General features: G+C 41.1%; 1 protein-coding gene across 1 annotated transcript; it reads right to left on the bottom strand.

Annotated features, from left to right (window-relative positions):
* Positions 1-469: 469 nt before the first annotated feature.
* On the bottom strand, positions 470-21,990 carry slc1a4 (solute carrier family 1 member 4). The gene is made up of 8 exons (XM_050071869.1): positions 21,320-21,990; positions 14,798-14,840; positions 12,648-12,713; positions 7,958-8,124; positions 7,559-7,792; positions 5,494-5,688; positions 5,159-5,293; positions 470-4,445 (listed from the first exon to the last, which is right to left on the bottom strand). Exons 1-8 carry the CDS (start codon positions 21,832-21,834, stop codon positions 4,202-4,204), a joined length of 1,599 nt encoding a protein of 532 aa, XP_049927826.1. The 5' UTR covers positions 21,835-21,990; the 3' UTR covers positions 470-4,201.
* Between the last annotated feature and the right edge of the window lie 972 nt (positions 21,991-22,962).

Here is a 22,962-nt window from a genome sequence, read left to right as displayed (position 1 = left end):
CAAGTCAGCTCATATATTATATCACTTTAGACATATGATACGTATGAAACATGCAAATGTAATGTATTAGTGGTCTGCAGAAACGTATAATGCGAACATTTTCTTCTGGCAACTTGGCTGGGCATGAATGAGTTGCCAGATGAGTTAAGTGTTACAAAGCTCTGGCAGAAATTGTGACATTTTGACGAGACAGAAACATCAGCACCAGGCCAAGAACTCTCTGATTCATACTGTACTGACCAAGAACCTTATCAATCATATACTGATGTGTGATGGTCAGAAAAAAATTATTAGCCCTTAAATATTGCATCAGTTATTCCTGTGTAATGGGCCTGGTTCAACAAAAGCCTTCATAGGGCATCTTTTTCAACTACATGCAATCAGACAAACAGCTTGTGTTGACATAAACCTCAATTGTAATACCATACATTTATAAAATGGCCTTATAACTAGTACAAAATCAGTAGCCTTTGTGTTTGCGTTGCATGAAAAATGTACTGTAACACCTTTAATGTTGACAGACAGCAGGACCAACAGCAAAGAGACAGCCATACAGTGTTAGACAGTGACATGGTACAGGCAAGGTAGCAGCTATTCCAAAACAAAAACACACAACAGGAATTAAATCACATTTCTAACAAGAGGTTATCAGAAACACTGGCAGAAGAGTTCATTAAAAATTGTATCATAATAAAAAAATTGACACTGAGAGAAAGTGTTAAAAGGAGAAAGTACAAATAATACAAAAAGTTAAAACAATTACAATAAATTAATATCAAATATATATATAGTACATGTACCACATCATATGTAATTACATGTGATTGTACCAGTTATACTCATAAAGCTTCAGGTTAACAGAGCAGTGGTTAGCTTAGAAAAGTCATCTGTTAAATCTCAAGTGATGAGTACGAAATTTTCTCTATAGAGCACAAAGTTTCAACATACAATCGTGATCCAAAACTAAAGCAGCACCATCACTTCATAAAGAGCGTCTCAGACATCAGGGGACAGCAACATACATTAAGCTTATTTCACAAACATGATGTTCCTTCACCTCTTAGTGGTTTTCACTTGAAAATAAAGTATAACGTCACAGGACTGGGGCAGTCTCCTCATTAGAGTTTTTCTCATCAATGTTAGATCAGATACAGGAAATAGTATCCCAGTTATTATTCAACAAAGTCGACTCTCAAGTGTCTCAGCAGACACAAAAACAGTTCAACTTAGCTCTGCGATATGATCACCCTCAGTACTACTTTCACATTAATGCTTGTCACCACTAGAGGACAGCACAGGCTCTCTGTCAGTTGAGTCCTGCATCCTAAAGGGAGACTTTCTGCTAAATCATCACAAATTTGCTTTCAAATTTGCTTGTGCAACAACTATGGCATGCTGCAAATCCACATAGTTTTTATCCCTAGATCAAGGAAAACCTACACTTGAGCCATGATAATGTTTTGACCAATTTTCCCTTTAAAATGATCTAGCAACCACAGCTTCAAATGTATCATACAGACTGAATTAAAAATGTGCTGTAAGTCGTCTGCCATTGAGTTAATATCTGCTATTGTCAATACAGGAAGAAGTTTGGTAAAGACTCAGGGCCTGTGACATAGCTTGGTTTGAACTGAACGATCGGCTTCAGCTTTTAAAACAATTGAAATACAGATATTAACAAACATCATGTAACTTTCAGGCTTATATCATGACGCAAGCCTCTGAAACACCACACAGAAAAAATACTCTAAAATTAACTCAGAAAATAATGATAAACAGAATTATGTAGACTCATTAAGCATTTTAAGGGAGTATTTGTGTGTTATCATATGGTGAAGCTTTGAGTCAGTTCTTTGTGGGTGTGCTGGAATTTTATAACCCTTAACTACTGACCTTCCTGACAACCATATCTGTTCTTCAATAAATGGGAGGCTGGAGTGTTTTCAACAAACAAGTGTGTTTACAGTACTTCCAAACGAATGTCTGATTATATGTAATTATGTTCCATGGCTATGTCTTTAACAGGATCCAATGAGCTCATCAAAATCATGGATGTATTAAAGGACCTGGATACAGCTTTGAAGCCGGGACATCATTCACTCCTATGAAAATTGCTGAGGCGCATGAAGCCCAAAAAAATTGAAATTACCCAGAGAGACATCCACTGATTTAGTGCTCCCTAACTTGATTGGAAATAAAATGATTTAATCTTGCGGTTCTTCTGGACTTGTTATTGGAACAAAGGATTTAATCCTGATAGTGGAATGAGTCATATCACAGGGGTTGTGACGCTCAAAAAATGTATCTGCAGATTTAGAGACGTCTCTTTCACAATATAAGTCTATAGAAAAAGTCTTTTTGGGCCCAATGGCAGCACATGATGGGCTCAGAGGCTGTAATTCAACTGTTTGGCCATGACCAAAGTTGGCTTCAAACCCTGGGGGACTAATCAAGATGCCTTTAAATAGCTCACTCTACGGGGGCCATGTTGGTGGTCTTCAGCTTTTGTCTTCATCTGTTTATTTTGTTAAAATTGCTAGCTAACTAATGTATCAGGTCAGCTAAGCACACCTTAGTCTTTACATGTGATATTATCTACGCAAACATTAGCTAAAAAATAAGAGTATTAATCATAGCTTAACGATAGCTGCATGTTAACATTGCTTTATCTGGCTAGTCTGCTCGCAAACAAAGCCCCAAACAAACTAATGTTAGCTATTTTTCTGTCTCCTCTGTAGCATATTTCTCAAAATCAAATAGCAACGAAGCTAATAGCTACTTTTATAAATAAAGCAGGTTATTAGTAAGACAGATGCCAACACTCACACATATTTGCACAGCTAACTCGCTTAATTCAAACTGCTGATGCATAAATCCGACTTTTAAAGGCCAGCCAACGTTAGCTGATATGTCTGAATGTTCAGTGTGTAGCCATTTAGAGGAGCATGTTTAGAAAATGCTGAAATCAACTGGGAAAGGAAGGCAGGTTAAGATATGTGCCTTATGTGTGCAGTTGGCTTTTTCTGAGGTCTTTTTCTGTGGTGTTAGAGATTTAGAGAACCTTGGTTATGTAAATAACCCCAGTGTTCTGTTTACTCACGGATAAATAGGATTAGTCGGGGGATATAACACGTATCAGTGGGTTTTCCCGCATGATACATAATGGCAATGCATACATCTAAAGACACTGTTTCAGATGGGCCAATGTTCAAAATGCTTTACCATACTGGGCCAGTGTGTCACCAGATAAACTGGTTGCGTGAGGACAAATCTTTAACCTGTCATTTGAAGGGGTTAATGTTTGACATTGTCGGCTGACTGTAGTGGTCAGCAAATAAAAGTCTGGGCACATCTTGTAAACACCTCTCTGAGTTATGACAAACAACTATTTGAAACTTGGGACCAAACAGTTCCCTTGTCAATCTGATTTAACTTTGAAAGGCAGAATTTGCTGTTTCCATGCAGCAAAGAGTGTGAAGCAGTGAGCTAAAATCAAATGTAAATTGCAAACACTTCCACCAGCTGAAGCGAAGTGAGTGAAGAGACGTCCCAAAGGTGTAATAAGGTTATAACGGACACTGTCAAGCATGTGTTAGACCCTTGGACTTGTCAGCATTTGGCAAGTTGTTAGTGTTCTGTGGTTAATGTTGGTCGTTGTATTTGCTGTCTGAAGATAAAACAAAGAAATGTACCTGATGATGCTCTCATGAACAAACTTATGGCCGTGAGCATCTCATACAGTGTATCAGTCAAACAGAACTACGACATTTATGGGAATGTTTAAGGGATATATAACACACACTGTGTTTTCATCGCAAAATGCCTTTTAAAAATACAAAAAAATCCAACTCAAATGAGAATTAAAAAAAAACTTTTTAGCTGGATTGAGGAAATTTTTTCAAATTCAATAATCCCCAATCATCATAACCTAATCTGCTTTAAAATATCTGGATGGAAACCCAGCTGTTGAGACCAAGTGGCTGAATTTTGACAGCACAAAAGGCAGCACTAGGTACAAGATAAACTGTCAATGCTCTAGACAGACTGTTACTATGGCACTTTGTTTTTCCTCACAAGTGAAATCATCAGTGACCTTGGTTTTTTTGGATGGACACTGTGTCAGAACGATGTCCCGTCAGCAACAACGGCAGAAGTACTGATAGGTCGAAAGGTCAGGGGGCAAGAGAAAAAGTCTTTGAGTTCACAGGACTGACTCGATGGCTTCCGGCATGGCCGCCGAGGCTTTGGTTTGGTGTGTGACCAGCGGTGAGGTCTCCTCCTCCGCCTGGATGTTGGCCACGGCCTCCACCCGGACCTCCGCCAGCTCCGCTTCCTGCTGCTTCTGCTGCTCCTGCTGCTTCCTCATCTCCTGTTGGTTGATGTGGTGGAGGATACCAGCACCCAGAGCATCGCCCTCCACATTCACCACCGTGGTGGTACGATCCCTGCATGCAAAGTGGACGTAAGGGGCAGACAGCCTGGATTAGTCTACTTTTAGCAAACACACAGAAAATGAGATTAAATGGTCAAAGTTAGTCCTGAATCAAGAGTTACCATCGTTTACTATCATCATTTGGAGCAATCAGCCACTACCATGGATCATTTTTGAACACCATCTTATTTAAACTGTTATTTGGAGTTAAATGTACAGTATTTCCTAAGAAAACTAAAAAAAAGGACTGAACAGGGTTCAGCATCTCCTTATCAGCCCACACAAGTGAATACATGAAACCACTACAACACTGCACAAGGCCGAGTGTCTTATCACCATAGCACAGATGGTTTTGTTCCACAACATGGAAACAAAAATAAAACCTGACGTGACTTTTGAAGCCTGAGTTTTGCACCAACTGTGACCTGCCTCGTGAAACAGACCTAAAGCATTTTTGTATTTCAACTTGTTCATGTTTAACCTGCTGCTGTGTGTGTGTTTGCTCTGTTACTGCAGCGCAATGTTGCAATGTTGCTGGGGGGAAATTCAACATTCTTTTTTTTTTCAAACTGTTTCCCTTCATTTCCCTCTGTTGCAACGCCAGTTAGGAAACCCTGGTCTCGTTTTGCTTAATGTCATATTGGCAACATGTGTGCAGATGTGATTGGACGTAGCTGTGTGTGTTTTGTGATATTTGTGTCAGTGGGGTTCACAGGCTTTACTCACACAATCCAGTCAACAGCCAGCATGAGGGAGAGGTCGTTGGTCGGCAGGCCGATGGCCTCCAGGATGATGGCGATGGTAATGATGCCACCAGCTGGGATGCCTGCTGCACCGACACTTGAGGCAGTGGCTGTCACCCTAGAAATAATGATGGAATAACCATATGAATTATATAGTACTACTATTAATACCACTGTAACAGACTGAAAGAAGAGTTGACTTGTTAACTGGAAAATGTGAGAACAAATCCACAGATGGATGATTTTGCTAATGTTTTCATCTCTTAATGTTTATGTTGAGCAACAGGAAGAGAGTTTGTTATCATCCCCTGAACTCACAGGATGGTGAAGATCTGTCCAGCGTTCAGCTCAGTATTGTTGAGCTGAGCAATGAAGACAGCAGCAATGCACTGGAATATGGCCGCTCCGTCCATGTTAACAGTAGCTCCGATGGGAAGGATGAAGCGGCTGATGCGTTTGTCCACACCGTTGTTCTCCTCCACACACTTTATCATAGAGGGAAGAGTTGCTGAACTGGTAAGAAAAAGAGATATAGAGCATTAATCTTTTCATTTTCATCAGCCATTGGTGTGAAAATAATAACAAACAGTAATCTCACATACAAGCTTCTCAACCTTTATCCCCCAAATAAATGTAAGCCATAAGAGTTTTGACTTTTAAATTACAATGTGCCGGAACTTGAAATGCGTGAAATAGGTCACACAAGCTTTTCTTGTTTATGTAATATTAAAAGTCAGCTTTACTCCTAACAAGTATGTGAGAACATGTAAGCATGTTTCTGCTGTTTTTACATGCCACATACTAGAGGTGTGGACTCGAGTCACATAACTTGGACTTGTGTCAAATTCAAGTCACAAATTTGATGACTTTAGACTCGACTTGACAAAATCAAAAAAGGCTTGCAACTCGACTTGGAATTAACACCAATAATTTCTGACTTAACTTGGATTTGAACCTTTTGACTTGAAACATAAAGGTCAAAAAGTGCAGATGGAGATGCAACAACTTCCATGATTGCTCGACATTTGAAGGTGCACAAAGATGGTAAGTTGAGGCTATATAACCTAGCAACCTAATGCTTGGCTAACATTATTAGTCTTTTGTTAAAATGGCATTACATTTGGTGAAGAGCGCATTATGGCTTATTTTAGACTCAAAAAGTTTAGGACTTGGGACTTGACTTGGGACTTGAGTGCAAATACTTAAGACTTACTTGTGACTTGCAAAACAACAACTTGGTCCCACCTCTGCAACTTAATATCCAACTAAATGTCTTTCTTAAAATCATAATGTTAACTGATGATATGGTATATCTAAATCCCTTGCAAAGGACTCCTTGAGAGGCTGTACTAACATCATTTATTGTAGTGCTGAGTCATAAAATCCTAATCCTAAAAAAATCTAAATATTTAAACCAATAATGGTCCCAATACGCTGCATTGTTCTATGCATTACAATATAGTGTTGAAACAAACATGTGAAGTTTGTCTTGGGGATGGTGCTCCAGCAAAGTTCACAGGGGTTACTAAACTCTGAAAGGTTATCCCCTAAGAGGCCCGCATGTGTGCCTAGAATTTGGTTTCCTGTGTGTGGCACAAGAGGAAAGTTCACGTGGGGAAAAAGGTTTTCCCTCTGCAAAACATATATATCCTCAGTCGATCTTGTTTAGGAATTCACCCTATTACAGAAATAGCCAGAGAAAGGTCAGTGTGTCGACAGTGTCCAAAGGTAAAGCTAAAAATAGGGAAACTTTTTACTCATTTCATTTAAATTTCTCTCACTGAAATGCAAACAAAATGTCCCATTCCTGTGCAGTTCATCTGGGTCCTTGTGATGTTTTGCAAACCAACACCTGCAAAGTTCAGTACTGGAACCTACCTGTTACCCGTAATTTTCTCCAAGTCAAATCCAAACTTGGCCAAACCCATTAATACAAGACCCCCAACCCAATCTGTGATTAAACATGGTGTGCTGTGTAATGTATTTTCCCATTCAGATGTGTAAAGCACTTGCTCAGTCAGCTCCATTTGTTGTTGATGTAATGCAAGGTGACATAAAGATAACTGATTTTGCAGGCATCACCTGTCCATGTGTCCAAAGTAACTGCCCCGCTGCTGTCAGCTGCATCCTCAGCTCTGCAATGATATTTTGTCAAATGCCCTCTGCATATTTTGTCAGTCTGCTGGGTGATACAGTTGCTGGATGAGGTAGAACAATCCACACGGCACCACCTTTTGTTCTCACCCACTGCCCGCCCACATTCAGCTCATTTTCACCCGTAACCCGTGAATCTACGCAATTATATTTTTGTTACCCGTTACACAACTTTTTTGCAGGTGGTACCCACAAGCCCAAACCTGCTGGCCTCTGTGTGAAAGTATACCTGGAGCAGGTGGCGAAGGCGGTGGTGAAGGGCGTGATGAGGCCTGACAGGAAACTGAAGGGATTCTTGCGTGTGAAGCCAAAGTAGATGAGCGGCAGGACAATGCCTCCATGGATAATGTGGCCCAGGATTGCAGCAAAGATGTATTTTCCCAGACTAGTGACCAGAAGAACCACATCTTCCATCTCCACAATCTTACTGCCCACCAGGAACATGATGCCAAAAGGGATATACCTGAGAGACACAAGAGGAAAGAATGGAATGTGTGATGATAACAATAACAAATGATTAATAGCTCTACAGATGGTCAGTGCCTTCTTCATTCTGAACTTTAACATATTGTCACAAAATACCATCCGATGCAGTCCAAATATCCCTTCTGCATCCAAGTCTACTTACCACATGATCCAGGAAACCAGCACCATGGTGGCCTCATTGAAAGCATTAAAGAAACGAATGAGCTCTTCCCCCTCATCTCCCAGCTTCCTCAGCGCCACGCCAAACACCATGGCAAACAACACCAGACCAAGGATGTTCATGCCATCTGTTTCTGTACCAATAGGCACCTAAAACACACAGCAGAGTCAGACTGTAAGAGAGCAAACACAGTCAAGAGATTGTGGAAAGTGTGAAGAACCCTCTGGTGGGTTCAAATAACAATGGAAAAACAGACAAAATGGAAACTGCCTTCTAGCCATGCAGAGGGTTCAAGAGTTGAATTTGGTTTGGTAAGACCAGGAGTATGCAACCTTAAAGGGATTCTTACATTCTCCACCTGTAAAAATGTGTAGCCTATGTGCCAAGTAAAAACAGTGTTTCAACATTTCGCCAACTAAAATGTGCTTAGTTATGAAGTCCAGAAGAAGGAAAAGTCTCAGTGGAATATACAGAATTAATAGTGCGTGGACAGATTTATAGACGTTTGTTGACGAATGTAAGTCTATGGGGAAAAGTCTTTTTCAGCCCAGTGACATTACATCACGGCCCTGGAAGTTGTAATTCCACTGTTTGGCCACTACAATACATGGCTTCAAAGCCTGGAACACTTCCTGGGACTGCTACCGCTGCCTGCTAGTAATTAAACTTATTTCCTCTCACACAGGCGCAGAACATAAGTGGTAGTTGGCCATTAGCTGTAGTCAATGCGGTGTGTTCAAGTGCAACTTTTTGGCCGAGACACAAGGCACATGAGGCAATGCAACAGTTGGCCTTCAATGCCACTAGTTCTTAAATGACAGTTTGGTGTGTCTGGGCCTTTAATTGTACTTAGGCACAGTGCATGGTTGAGCTAAATGCTAACTTTAGCATGCTGACATGTTCACAATGAAAATGCTAACATGTTGGTTGGATTCTCATTTCTGTTTTTCTTTATACATTCTCTAGTAGCATTGTCGGGAGGAGACTGAGAACAAGACTTTAATTGCCAACAACTGCACCAGTAATTGTTGTGCTGTGCCCATTACTAGTAAAGACTTGAAGTCTTGGTCTTTAGCAGATTTAGCTGCATGTTTACCATCATACAGTAGTTAGGCCTGAGCGTGACAGCATGCTAACATTTGCTTATATTTGCACTGAACACAAAGTACAGCTGAGGCTGATGTCATTAGTTTTTAGTCATAGTCAAGTATTGAGCAAATTGAAATTTTGACCTTTTATAGCACTAGAGGAGGAAAGATCAGAGGAACAACTACCATGTATCCTGTAGGAAACATTAATGTGTATATCAAATTTCAGGGCAATAATTATCAATAGTCACTGAGTAATTTCACTATAAACCAGAAATGTCAACTTTGTGGTGATACTTGAGAATTAGTCAAGTGATCACCAAAGTCATCAGGAGGCATCTTCTGGGAACCACATTTGTGCCAATCCATCCAGTAGTTGTCAAGACATCTTACTCCAATCCAAAATGCCAAGTCAAGGGACAGTCAAGGGAAAGTTCTTGTGATCAATCCTCTGAGGACCATGACTATCCATACAACTTCATGGCAATCGTACTGTTAGTTGTTGAATATTTCTGTCTGAAGTTCCAATGTCTTGGAGCAACACATACTGTAAGCTTGGACTGGGACTTCATTTCTAGCCTTTCATTAAGGAATGGAAACAATGGTGGTGATATATTTTGCAGTCATTTGTACAACACCTCTTGCTACAGAGTGTGCGTGCGTGGGTGCAAAGATCTGGGGGCAGTTGAAGGATTCAGTGAACTGGATGATGGATAACGAATAAGGACAGGGACAAATCCTGAGCTCAATCCCCTTCCATTGTCCTGAGTTCTCCCACAGCTCCACCAGCTTCATCCCCCTGGCACTGGGGGGACTGTCCACCATGACCCACGACAGACAAATACCATGGACCGATGCCAAGATCAGATCTTCCAACTGTTCCCTTATACTGGGTCATTGGGGGAGAGCCATAGCCACTGGGGAGAAGTAGTTGATTTTTTTACTTGTGTTCTAATTGAGCAAATTAGATTATAAAGAAACCTGACTTATTTAAAAACCCGTCAGTCATTAAAGATGTTTAAAGACTGGCCTGTTGCACAAAACAACTTAAGTTAGGATTTTACTTGAAGTGACAGTTTCCTTAAACTTCAAATCAGTTGCGCAAAACACCTTTAAAGTTATATTATGCAGGATTTTCCTGAAAAACAATGTAGACTAAACTCATTCAAAATAAACCCCTCTAAATCAACAATTATGAACCACAAGGAATGTGTGGTGGTGTATTTATCTGCAGAGACTCTGCCCTCCTGCCTGTACTTTTTTCTTATGTTGATGTGGTCAGGATGTTTATGGGCAAACAGTATAGCCCCCTACCACTAACAGTGTGCAGGTGAGGTCAGGACTAGGTAGTGGCAGCACATATCCAAGTGGAGGCTATGGAAATCGGGGACACAGGGCAATATGGTCAGACGAAACATAAACCGGACAAAGCTCATTCCAAAATGAGAGTGAATCTGGGGTTGGCTTTAACCTTCAGTTTCACTGGTGAGCACTGAAAGAGAGAATGCAGATAAAGGGCGATGGTAGATACATGAAGAAAATGAACGCATCCCGAGAACAGTGTTCCACGACAGAAGAACCCAATGAATACACTTAATATTTGAGATTTGTCTGAGCAACTTGAGTTGGATCACTCTACTCTTCCAGCCCCTTTGCAATTAATGATTGCTCTACGGTTTTACGCTACGGGATCTTTCCAGTCTGTAACAGACAAGGTAGCCTATTTCATGTGTACAAGTCAATGTGTGCTGAGTCATTCACTGAGTTTCAAACACCCTAACCCATCTGCTGAACATTCCCCTCCCATATTCGTTGTCTTGTGTGTGCTGTTATTTACAGATCAGATTTACTTTTTAGTACGTGCTTTAATGTATTGCATTCCTCCAAAAAATAATCTATCCTCTTCTGACCAATTTGGCTTTTGTGTCCTCTTTTCTTCTGCCATTTTTTACTATTTATAGGCCAACTTTGTGATATAATAACAAGTGAGGTAAGTATCTACTGGATTGAACCATCTGAGCGTAGTGCTTCAGAGGACCTTTGAAATTGCTTCTTAACAGTAGCTAACATGGTGCTGCTGTGGTAGAAACCTAAAAAGCCTTATGTGCAACAATATTAAACATTTTTGTTCAACAGTCTGCATATTGTCATCCATCTGTTACTCTGCTTTTGATTTTCTGCCTCTCCCCCTGACAAACAAACAAACTCATCGTATACTCATCTATGATCCAACATCCACTATATTTAACAGGCCCAGTGGCAATCTAGACATCTGCCACCAGCCCTCTGCCAGGCTTTGTTTGCTCCCTTTATAAACCAACGAATCATCTTCCTCACAGGCCCAACAGACATCTAGTGGGTCAAACTGACCTGGCTACTGGTCAAAACTCTTGAAAGACTGAAAGCTCATTACGTGACAAAAACAAAAACGATTCACTACGGCTTTATGGATGTGTTTTAAAGTTGTACCAGCCAAGATTTGAATGTAAAAATAAACCAGACAGGGTCTATCCCTGTTAAACTAGATGCCATACCATAACCCTAACTCAGTTTACTAAAAATAAGTTCATGTGTTGGTACTGGAAGGATATCTCTCCACAGGAAGAGACAAATCCAAAGTTTCGAGCACCTTCTGAAGCTGTGTCTGTAATAACACTGCCCAGATAGAGCTGGATGCATTCACAATTTCTAAAGCACCTTTAAACACACCGGGGCTTCTAAAGGTTTCAATATGCTTTAAAAGGACTTTGTTGTCCGCACACATCTGAGTGCAAAAGTGCATACCTGTTCTAAATAACTACAATTTAAGGCAGGGTGAAATTGAGCAGATGCAATTTTACGTTCAAGTGAGGATAATGTGCACACTTTTGGACATCTTTTCACCTAAGACTTTCATGATGTTGCACTCAATTGTGTACAAGAAAGGGACAGAATTAGTTGCGTGAAGAATGACTGGTTAATTTGCTGTGTGAAGTGTCCATGCTTGTTAGACTGTCTGATTCAGAAAGTTACAAAATTGTCAGAAGTAACCCCCCCAAGCCCAATATTTATTTAAAACCAAAGAAGTAGGGGTTATTTAAATGAACACATATTGTAGGTTAACAGTAAGTAATCACTAATGTTTTTCTACTACGTTTCTGAAAGCCAGACATCCACTCTTATTCATTCACTGCTTATTTGGCACCAGTGTACCTGAATCCCTGAGACACTTCTTAATCTTTAAAAAAAACAAAACACTTTGACCTGAAGTACAGATTGAACATACGGCCTTATTTATAATGACTAATCAACCTTGAACCCATTCTCCCTAAACCAAGTCATCCATTAGTCTCTCACATAGTGCTTATTCAGTGAGTTTGCACCCATGGGTGACTCACATACACACACAAAAACTGCTCAGAGCAAACATGTTCTCAAAGGATGGACAGTAAATTCACCCCGTTTTTTATCTGGCAGAGGTCACTGAAGACACAGATGAGAGTACATTTCCTCTCAAAGGTGCAATGTTTAGCATTTTATACATGCAAGTATCAAAAGTGTGTGTGTGTGTGTGTGTGTGTGCGTGGGATGCTTCCTGTTTATACCTTTTGGTAGAGGGTGGTCCCATTGGTGTCATTCCCCACAGCAAGCATCTTGTAGTCAGTGGCATACTGCAACACGAAGAAAAGAAAAACTTGTTGTAGCTAATTTTCTTTGATGCTGCTCAGTCACACATTTTTGTTTAGTAAATCCTCACAATGATGACAACTCCCCATGTGTTTATTAGTGAACATTTTAGATCAAACCAGTCCAGCTGTTTCCCACTGCTAAGCTAAGATAATTGTCTCCCAGCTCCACCTCCACAGTTAACCCATGGATATGAGATAAGTATTGATCTTTTCATCTACCTCTGTGAAATACAGAGAATAAATGTATTCTTCATAATGTCAAGCTTTTCTTTTAATTTCAAATAATCAGAGCAGCACTTAAAGAGACACCCCTGTGCCAGCCTCTTGCCCAAACTTCTGGCTCCAGCAAACGAGATGGCGATGGCAAACATGCTGAACTCAAGGCTTCAAAACAGAAGTTTACAAACCAGTGGGTAATGTCATGGTAGGTATGTCCATTATCTTTACAGTGTATAATTTGCAAGCAGGCATCCACTCATGATGCTCAGCACGAGATATAAACATTAATGGTGTCCTCCTCAGCTGAGCTGTAGCATTAGCTAGCACAGTAATGATAGGTGAGCTAGCAGTAGATGTACTGCTACTGCTACTTCTACTGATGAAACTGCTAACAACTAGTTTGTGGATTATCTTGAGTAACCGAGTCATGATTTCTGGAAAGAGACACTGTTTTTCAAATGTATTTTTTGGAGCTTTGAGTATCACAAGCCAAGTGCCATCTAGTTCCATTACATTGGAAAGACGGCAGACATCTCTAGGGCTGATATCTCCAACACTCAGCAACTCAGACTAAAACAATCTAAACTGATAGATGGCACTACAGGTTAGAGGACCAATATGTATTTTTTTTTTTTTTTATATCTAACTATCCATTTAAATTCTGTAAAACTCAAGTAAAGGATAACAAGTTTTTTGATGGTTGAGATGTGTGGTTGGGAATTTAAAATTGTCACTGGCTGAAAATGAAAATGGTGATAAAAAATGTTACCACTTTAAAACAATGTCTGTTTATTTCTCTCATAAGGAATGCAGTATGTGCATGGAGCTGGGGGCCAGTTTGACACTGTCCCTTAAAGTTCAGACAGTCTTTCAGCAATAAAGGAGAAAACCAGCACTGCAACAATGCCTGCTCTCTCTCTCTCTGCATTTCCTTAGAAAGCCCTTTGTATAAAGCTTCCCAACATCCTGACAGATCTATGGACTTTAAATGAGGCTATAGGTTCCTGAAACATACTTGGCCATGCAGAGACATACAGAACGTAATCTAAATCTTACACTTCATTAGTTTAAATGTCAGTTTAAGCATCTAGCTGCTTGTCATGTTGTGTAAATCTCTCCTCTCCTCTGCTTTCTTGGTTTAATCCACAGTTGGACCCATTCCACAGGGGCTCTGCCATAGGCTGGGTGGGGTGGGTGAAATTCAACTCTGTGACCTGGCTGCACTTTGAAACTCCATTTCCTCTCCCTGTGAAAAAGTCATGCACTTGTTTGTCAGTTTATAATTCACCGGCCTGGTTTTAGGCAAGTTTTGGGCAATCAGTTAGAATACGTGAGTGAGTGCATGACTAAGTGTCTTTGCACTTTGCTTTCTGTGTGTGCATAGCCATTTTGCATCCCCTCATCCCCAAATATTGAACTTTCCTGGTCCTTATTTTAGCCTTAATAGACACGATCATAATTCTGGGAAGTGGAGCGGGCCACATTTAAGAGCAGCCAGGCGAGGTGGGTTGCTAGGCTGGCTGGAATGGAATGGTTTCGCCATGGTAACGGCTGGTGAGGGACAAGGAAAAGAAGCGTTTTGGCGAGCAGGGGAGAGCAGCGGCCTCTATTCTGTACGTCTCCTCATTAAGAGGCATTATGAGGCTCTCAGTGCTCCGGCCAGGATTTACAGCTGCTGTAAATGAACGTAGAGTGGCATCCGCGTGGTCGGTGAAATAAATTCTGATGAACAATCCACACAAGACACAGGTGGTAAGGAGAAACAGACTGAAAGCGGGGATCAAAAAGGGGAATTGGTGAAATAGTGCAGACAATTTGGTGTGGTGAAGTGAGGTGCTGGCACTCACAGAACGGAAAGCAGCAGCCACCAAGTTTGCCGGGAATAAATTCCTGAGAAAGAATGAGAAAAACATGTTAGAGCCACATAAAAAATGTTTTTCCTGTTTGATCTTTGTAATGGAGAAAAAGGTCTGGAAATATTTAAGCCAACAACTGAACACTGGCCTCAGAAAGTCTTTCAAAATCATGTGTTTGACCCATACAAATGATTAATTGTTCACAGGATTGGTTTGTCATCACACACTCCTACAGTTTGGCTCCTCTCCCAGGATCTTCCATTAAGTTCACTGTTCTCTAAATTCCCTGACAGAGCAGTTGTTCTGGCACTCATCTACTGTCTGGTTCATCTTTTATTAAAACAAATCACAAAGGTCTTTACTAGGATTAGATATTCCTGGAGGTTTCACTGTTACTCCTAACTATATGCCTGTATTTGATAGTTAAACTGAGAGATTTCTTTTTCAAGAGACATTCATAAAAATGAAAGATAATGGCTGTAGTTTGTATCCTCTCAGCCAGCCAGTCAAAAACTGCGGGGGAAAAAATACTGCTTGTGAATCCACAAACAAGAAAAAACAAAAATGCGACTGACTGTTTGCATTTGGGGCAAGATTACTTGTGCAAAATGCATTTCTCTACAACTTTTTATAAGGACAGATCTAATATAATGCATTGCAGTGTTGTAACTTTGACTCATGAAGATGGAGTTTTGTGCACATGTGGTGTCTCTGTCTATTGTTACCCACAGAGAGTTTAATATTTAAATACTTCCTCGATAATCAATGACAGATCATGTTATAAAGACATCAAAACAATGTTGGCAGAGCGTGAAGCAGATCAGGGTTAACCAAAGTTCAAAGTTACATGGGCGAAACATTCATTCAGACCCTATTACAGCATTTACAGCTGTATTCTGTTGTTTGTGGACAACACACAACCATCCATGCATGAGCCATACTCGTGGCAGACTTGCTTGCACTTGTCATCTCATGAAAATCAGTTTTTCATTATAGCTAAAGGCATTTTTGTCTGCCATCACCTCACTAAAGGTGTAATTCAAGACTGAGTAAAAAAAAATGTCACCAAAAAGTCAGTGTTTGGGGGTGTCTAGTGCATGTTTAATACCAACAACAAAGCAAAGTTGTGAAAAAGCAGTGGTTTTATTTCCCTGCCTGCACACGCACAGGCTGCGATTCCCACGGATATGATGTACAACATGTGGTTTAACCCATTAATGGGCTGTAAGAAGTTCAGTTTCCCTGTATATAAAAACCAAAGCTATTAAGATGTTTTATACTTTTCAAAAATCACTCCTGGTTAGAGCAGTAAAGGCTGATGAACTGGCTCCCCTCACTAAAGAATGACCGAAATCCTTCCAGTCTGGCCAGCACTTGCAGCATTTGAACTGGACAGCATCCAGTCAACTGGTTTACCTCATTTGAATTACATGAGGTGCTGCTGAGAGCCCGTCTGGGGGGGAACATTGACTTTTAGCCAATTTTGCTATAACTCAGTGCTTTATGATTATTCCACTTACAATGTTATATAATCAAAAAATAAAATATATAAATGCAGTTATCTTAACTCATCAATTGCTTGCTATTGAATGCAGGCAATAGGGAGAGAATATGCAACTGTCTGCAGCCATGCTAGCAGCTCTGTGAGGTTGTATTTAGGCCCAGCAGGGTCTTAAGCTAAATACTAACATGTCCACAAGGCCAGTGCTACCATGCTGATGTCCAGTAGGTTTAATGCTCACCATGTTACCATTTTAGCTTAGCATGTCTGTATGCTAACATTTGTTAATTAGCCAGCCCAGTCACCAGAGGAAAATGTTGGCATTGTGCGTTTCTGCAAACCATGGATATATTATATATTCACGTTTCATATGTATCATATCAAAGTTTCTAAAGTGACGTAGTTAATAAGCTGACCTTGTTATCAGGAGGTGGAGGGGGTGGTAGTTGCCAAACCGTAGACAACTGTTCAAGACCAACAAACAACAAAACCAGTTGTGTTTTAGCAAGTCATAGCTGTGTTTCCATCTTGTTTTTAGGCTCCAAACATAAGTGTTTTGTAGCAACCTGTCTCTGTTTTTTTCGAGAAGGTTTTTAGGCTCCAAACATGAGTGTTTTTGTAGCAACCCATCTGTGTTTTTCCAGCAGGTTTTTAGGCTCCAAACGTAGTGTTTTGTAGCAACCTGTCTGTGTTTTCCCAGCAGGTTTTAAGGCTTCGAATGTGGGTGTTTCATAGCAACCTGTCTGTATTTTTTCAGCAGGTTTTTAGGCCCCAAACATGGGTGTTTTATAGCAACCTGTCTGTATTTTTCCAGTGGTGTCTTAGGCTCCAATCGTGGGTGTTTTGTAGCAGCCAGTCAGTGGAGACAGTGACACAAAAAGTTGTTGATTTTTTACGGAGACATTGCTGCGTTCTCTGCCAGGTTTGTTCCCCCAAAACCAGGTATTTTGAGCCAAAAACATGGTAATTTTTTGACCATAACCAAGTGGTTTTTGTGCTTAAACCTAACCCACGCAATAACCACAGTACAAATAATGCTTCAGCGGATCCACTACATAACAATGTGCAAATATAACATATCTATGGCTTGCAGAAACATAAGCCAACATTTTCTCAGGCGAATGGGTTAATCTAGCACTTGTCAAGGCATTGGACTAAAAACCCAAAATGTCAACCTCATGGTGGAGCTAGAGGGAAAGTCAGGAGATCACCAAAGTCGGTGGGCTTAATCCTCTGAGAAGCATGAATGCCTATATAACATTTAATGGCAATGCACACTTGCTGAGATATTTCAGTCTGAACCAAAGTGGTGGACCAGAGAAAGATAACAGCAACAACCTGAAAAAAATAATACATCTGCAACTTTCTGACACAAACAGAACCCAACATACATGAAGGGGTTGCTAGTACTTATATAAATTGAAACTCAAAAATTAAAATTACAATTTGAAGTTCATTATTTATCTCATAACTGGACAGTCCAGTTTGGTAAATTATATTTTTATCAGTGTTATAAATCCACTATGAAAACGTTTTCCTTGACAGTCTGTCTGTATAGGCACCATGCTGAGTTTATTTTCACTACTGTAAAATAAGCATTCAGGGATTAGTGGAAGCCAGCAGGCCTTTTCCATGTATTAGTGTGTTTGTTGTAACTTTATCCTCTGTAGTCACACTGTATTGTGCAAAGAAATACAGACTTTGCTCACATCTATTCCCATGGCCAGACCACAGCCAAGCAATTCAGTCCATAACCTCATGACCCCTGTCAACTCTGCCTTCAGTCCAGGGCCAAATGCTGCTTCAGCTGTTAGATATATTGGCTCCACTGGCCACACTGGCAGGTAGCCACGATACTGTCACTTATAGTTGTTTCTTTGTGTCATAATGCTGCAAAGAAATGTAATAGTTTGGTTAAAATCTTGCACCCACATGAGGTCCCATGTTCTTTCCATGCAGGTGGTCAGGTTTCCCGCTGTCACATGAGCGAGGCAAGGATCTGGATTAACTCTGGGAAACCAGAGCTGAGAGCTGGCATGCTGTTCCCACTGAGCCTCCCGGAGCCCCACTGCCTCCTCTCTGTGGACTGATTTTTAAAGCTGTTACGTAACAACTTGATTTCCTAATTAATTGAAGCCAAACATCACTCATGATTCTTTTAATTCAAGCCAGCAGATGCGGGTTATTCAACTAATGTGGTGAGGAAGGATTCTGCCTTTCTGGTGGCTCTCTACATTCTGAGTCTTTTCTCTAATAGCTGGATGCTTGTTTTCAATTCAAGATAAATTTTCCTCACAGATACGTACAGAGGCATCATGCAATCACCTGAGAAAAAAAATTGCTTTATTTTTCTGAATTAATCAGATGAGTGTCTCGGAATTCTGAGAAAAGTTTCATGAGGAAAAAAATACGGAGGTTTTCCTTGTTTATCTAAATTAACAAGATTATTATCTAAGAATTATACAGCGTCACGAAAGTCCCGAAAAAATATATTTTTTAATCTGGATAACTATCTTGTTTATTATCTTGCACAAGATGTAACAGCACAAGATATATTAACTTCTGCGGACAAAAAATGTACTTGTTTGCAAAAGAACATTATCTTGGGCGCACATGATTAAAACAAATTTCCCCATTCGGGACTATAGGGGCTCCATAGCAATGTGAGAAAGGTTTTCATGGGAAAAAACTGCTACTGTTTTTCTGAATTCAAGAGCTGAAATTCTTGTTTCTGTGAATTAATGAGGTGATCATCTGATTGATTCAGAAAAACACAAGCTGATTTATCATGATATATCATCAGTTTTGTACAACCTTGAAGAGATTTTATAACTGTGGGAACAATTTAAGAGTATTGAGTTTAACGTGAAACAACCTTTAAGGAGTAAACCTGTAAAAAGACTTGGTCTGTAAAAAGAGTGACCCTACTGGATTTGGAAAGATGTTTTCCAGGTCATATATGAGCTCAAAGTGAGATCCAGATAAATGTTGATCCATGTAATGAGAGTGTGTAGACAGACAAACCATATAAATGCCTCACATAGATAAGGAGCAACTGATTAAGACAACATTTGGACTTGAACATCATGTCCAAGATGCTATAAAATCCAAAGTTCTGCCAAGGTCTAACCCTTTCATGCTCAGACTGGTGTAAGTCTCTGAAGCTTGAACTGGAACATGGTGTAGCTATAGCCTCTGTGGCTGACCAAGACCCCAAACTGTCAGCTTCAGTCCAAATTCATCAGCATTAAGAATGAGAGTTCAGAATTGGCTTTCATATCCTGTGGCTTAATGATTGCTGAAATGTTTTGAGCAACTGGTGACCAGTGCAGATATAAAGTCTGACTCACTCTACAGCGCCCATCCACCTGCTCTACTGTGATAAGGGAGAAATGCTGACAGCAGCGGACAGTGTTCAGTTTGTACTACACAGTGCTGCTGGGCTTTATCCCTCCACCTCCTTCCCTTCCTCAAAATACACCCCACTCTTTCAACAGCTGTCAGCTTTCCCTCACACTGTGGGAACTTATTATTAGGACTCCTCCTGCATAGGTCTCCGAACAGGCTGTTGCCAGTAGCTGGTATTTTCTGGACATAAAAACTTGCCTATGTGCGTAATAATGACATCAACAAGATGACATTGATGAGGATTACCCTGCTCCTCATGCTGCTCCTTGCACTCAGCCAAAATTCCTAAAAGTGGCAACCAAATTAGGTCCAAATATGAGTCTGCAAGATCTCAATATGTCTACACAAGTCCACTATGCATTTCCTTCTTCCACTCAAGAGACAGAGCATGACTGAGTGGCACTTCAGCACTGCCTTATGCTGCACCCTGAACTTAGTGGTAGAAGAAGTACTTAGATCTTTAATTAGTAAAAGTTGCAATACAACAAGTACAAATACATTAAAATTGTTAGCTGTTTTCCACCACTGACTGAGCTGCATGTGGAGGACAGGATTTGAGTAGCTGCTTTCCCATGAAACCAGTCCAGAGGGTCATGGATGCTGGAAAGGAGTCTGCAACAATGATCTGATAACTCATGCAACAAAATCTACCAATATGGAGTGTGTGTGGATGTCATTTAAGTTGATGCTGTCAGTGTGAAGTTCAGCTTGTCTAGTCTCAGCAGTGGTTGAGTAGAAGTTGATGAGCTGGGAATATTACTAGGTAGATGGGTAGGTTGTCGAGGAGGAAGTGGGTATATTCTCCGATATATTCCAATAGCTTTTCGGCTGATAGATGGGTATACTGTAAACAGCCAGAAAAAGTGGTAGGTATACCCCGTATACCCTCCACTACACAACTGGCTTAACAGCTAAGTAACTTTACAATGTATTTTAACATGTATTTTAAAATGGCATTTTATTGGCTGAAGAGCACATTATGACTCGTCAAGGACTTAAAATTCAAAGTAGGACCTGGGACTTGACTTGGAGTTTGTCAGTCTTGACTTGGAACTTGACTTGAGACTTGCTTGTCTTGACTTGTGACTTGCAAAACCATGACTTGGTTCCACCTCTGCAACACACTCATTATTAACTTTTTTACGTAATCAGAAGGAGGGACCAGAACCTTCTACACCCTGATGCACTGAGGACTCCTCCACACTGTCAGTGGTCCAGACCTGAATAACTGACCTGACTGAACAAACATCATAATTCGATAAACCGCAGGCTACACTGACCTGTCATGTATCTCCATGCCACGCAGGTACACTCACAAATAAGTTGTGTGTTTAAAGAAACGTGCGCCACTGCATGTTGTGCAGCAGTACTTGCCACTTCTTGCCTTCAGCTTGTGCGCGCGCACGCCTCGGATGGCTCCGTGCGTCGAGGCGCTCATGTGTGTAAGTACCAGTGCTCCCATGCGCCCGAGGCACGCTGTGCCACAATTTACCTCAGAACTACTTCACTATGACTCCAATCTGCTCCATATTCAACAGTGGCCTACATATCAGTGTTTAATTTTTCACGGTGTTGAAATGATTACAGTGTTGCCTCAGTGTTACCTGGCCAGATCTAAGAAGGAGTCAGCGGTCTCCTTGTTGCTGGTGACGCTCTCCAGTCCCAGACTGTTGGTGTTCAGGGCTCCTGCACCCACCCCGGGTTTGATGATGAAGGCCAGGGCCACCCCGATCCCTGAGGCGATCAGCGTGGTCACCAGAAAGTAGGCGACCGCGATGCCGCCCAGCTTGCCCAGGGAGCGAGTGTCCAGGCTGGCGGCGCCGGATATGAGGCTGCAGACGACCAGAGGCAGGATGATCATCTTCAGCATCCGGAGGAGCATCTCTCCCGGGAAGGCGAAATAGGTCATCTGCGCCCTGGTAAGATCCATGTTTCGGACCATCATCCCGAGCCCGACGCCCACCAGCACCCCGGACACCGTCATGATCACCAGCAGGTTCTTGCTCAGAAACTCCATCAGCTTCTCCCTGAAGCTCTTCTTCGCGCTTTTCTCCAGGATCCGGTCGGTAGAGGCCGAGCTGGGCATGGCGTGCCCGTTGATCTCGCTCTTTTTCTCCATCTTGTTCTTCTTCGAGCGGAGCAGCGAGAGAAGCCGAGTCCGATTCAAGGCAGCGTGGGTTGGATGCACACACACGTTGGGCGCACGCAGCTGTATTGTATGAAGGCTGGGCTCGGAGTGATAGCTGAGCTCAGAACGGAGGGGGAGCCAATGGAGAAGGAGCGACGACACAAAAAGCCAGTGGAACATGCGCACAAATGGCACTATATTATACCGAGAGCAAATGATGCAAGAGCGGAGGAGATTGCCAGGGTCTCTGGCAGTGAGGCACACTTTCCTCTACTGAACAAAGTGGATGATTAAACCAGCAAAAGAACAGGCTTTTCTATCCCTAGTCAAATGCAGAATGACAAAGATTCTTTCTCATCATGTTATCTCATGTTCACCACCAAAGGCCCATTTTCTGTAGAACTTATTTTTTATGAAAACATGATCATGGTCTGTTTTTTTCTTCATAAGTGCACCAGTGTTTTCCATGGTATAATATTCAGATTAAGCGCGATGCTTTCACAAACCTATCAGGCCTTTTTAATGCTGCGGACATTTTTAAATACTGGTCTTTATGGCAACTACAGCTGATGTCTGAAATCAGACTGCAAGGGGAAACAACTATCATGAAAAGCTACTTTCTACAAAATGATGCCTAAGAAAACCTGGACAGAACACATTAGGGGTCAGTTAAACTCCTTATTTCTTCCAACTAATATAATTAATTCACAGATCCTTGCACTTTAACACGTCTTTAAAAATCAATGTGAGATGAGATTTGGCCCATCAGGTCTACACACTGATGAGTGATGGATGGAAAGCACAAGGCTGTCAGCACCATGGCCAGCTCTCTGTCTCCTAGATGGCGCTGCTGCTCGCTCTTTTTCATCCTTTCTTTTTGTGGCAGTTCATGTAGGAAGAAGAGGTACTGAAAGAAAGATGCATAATTTCATGAACTAATGGTTATTTTAGAAGCGGAAAGTTAAAAAATACTCATTTTCTGAGGCAAGGATCGATACATTATTGCGCATGATGGAAATTAGATTTGTCCACATTTACTCATGTGAATCCTCATTGCACCTCTGGTATTTAACCACGAGATGGCAGTATTATATAGGTATTGTACGAGTATTCATACAG

Source organism: Epinephelus moara, chromosome 19 (assembly GCF_006386435.1).
Source record: "Epinephelus moara isolate mb chromosome 19, YSFRI_EMoa_1.0, whole genome shotgun sequence".
Lineage (NCBI taxonomy): Eukaryota > Metazoa > Chordata > Actinopteri > Perciformes > Serranidae > Epinephelus > Epinephelus moara.
This window is presented reverse-complemented; position numbering and strand designations above follow the sequence as displayed.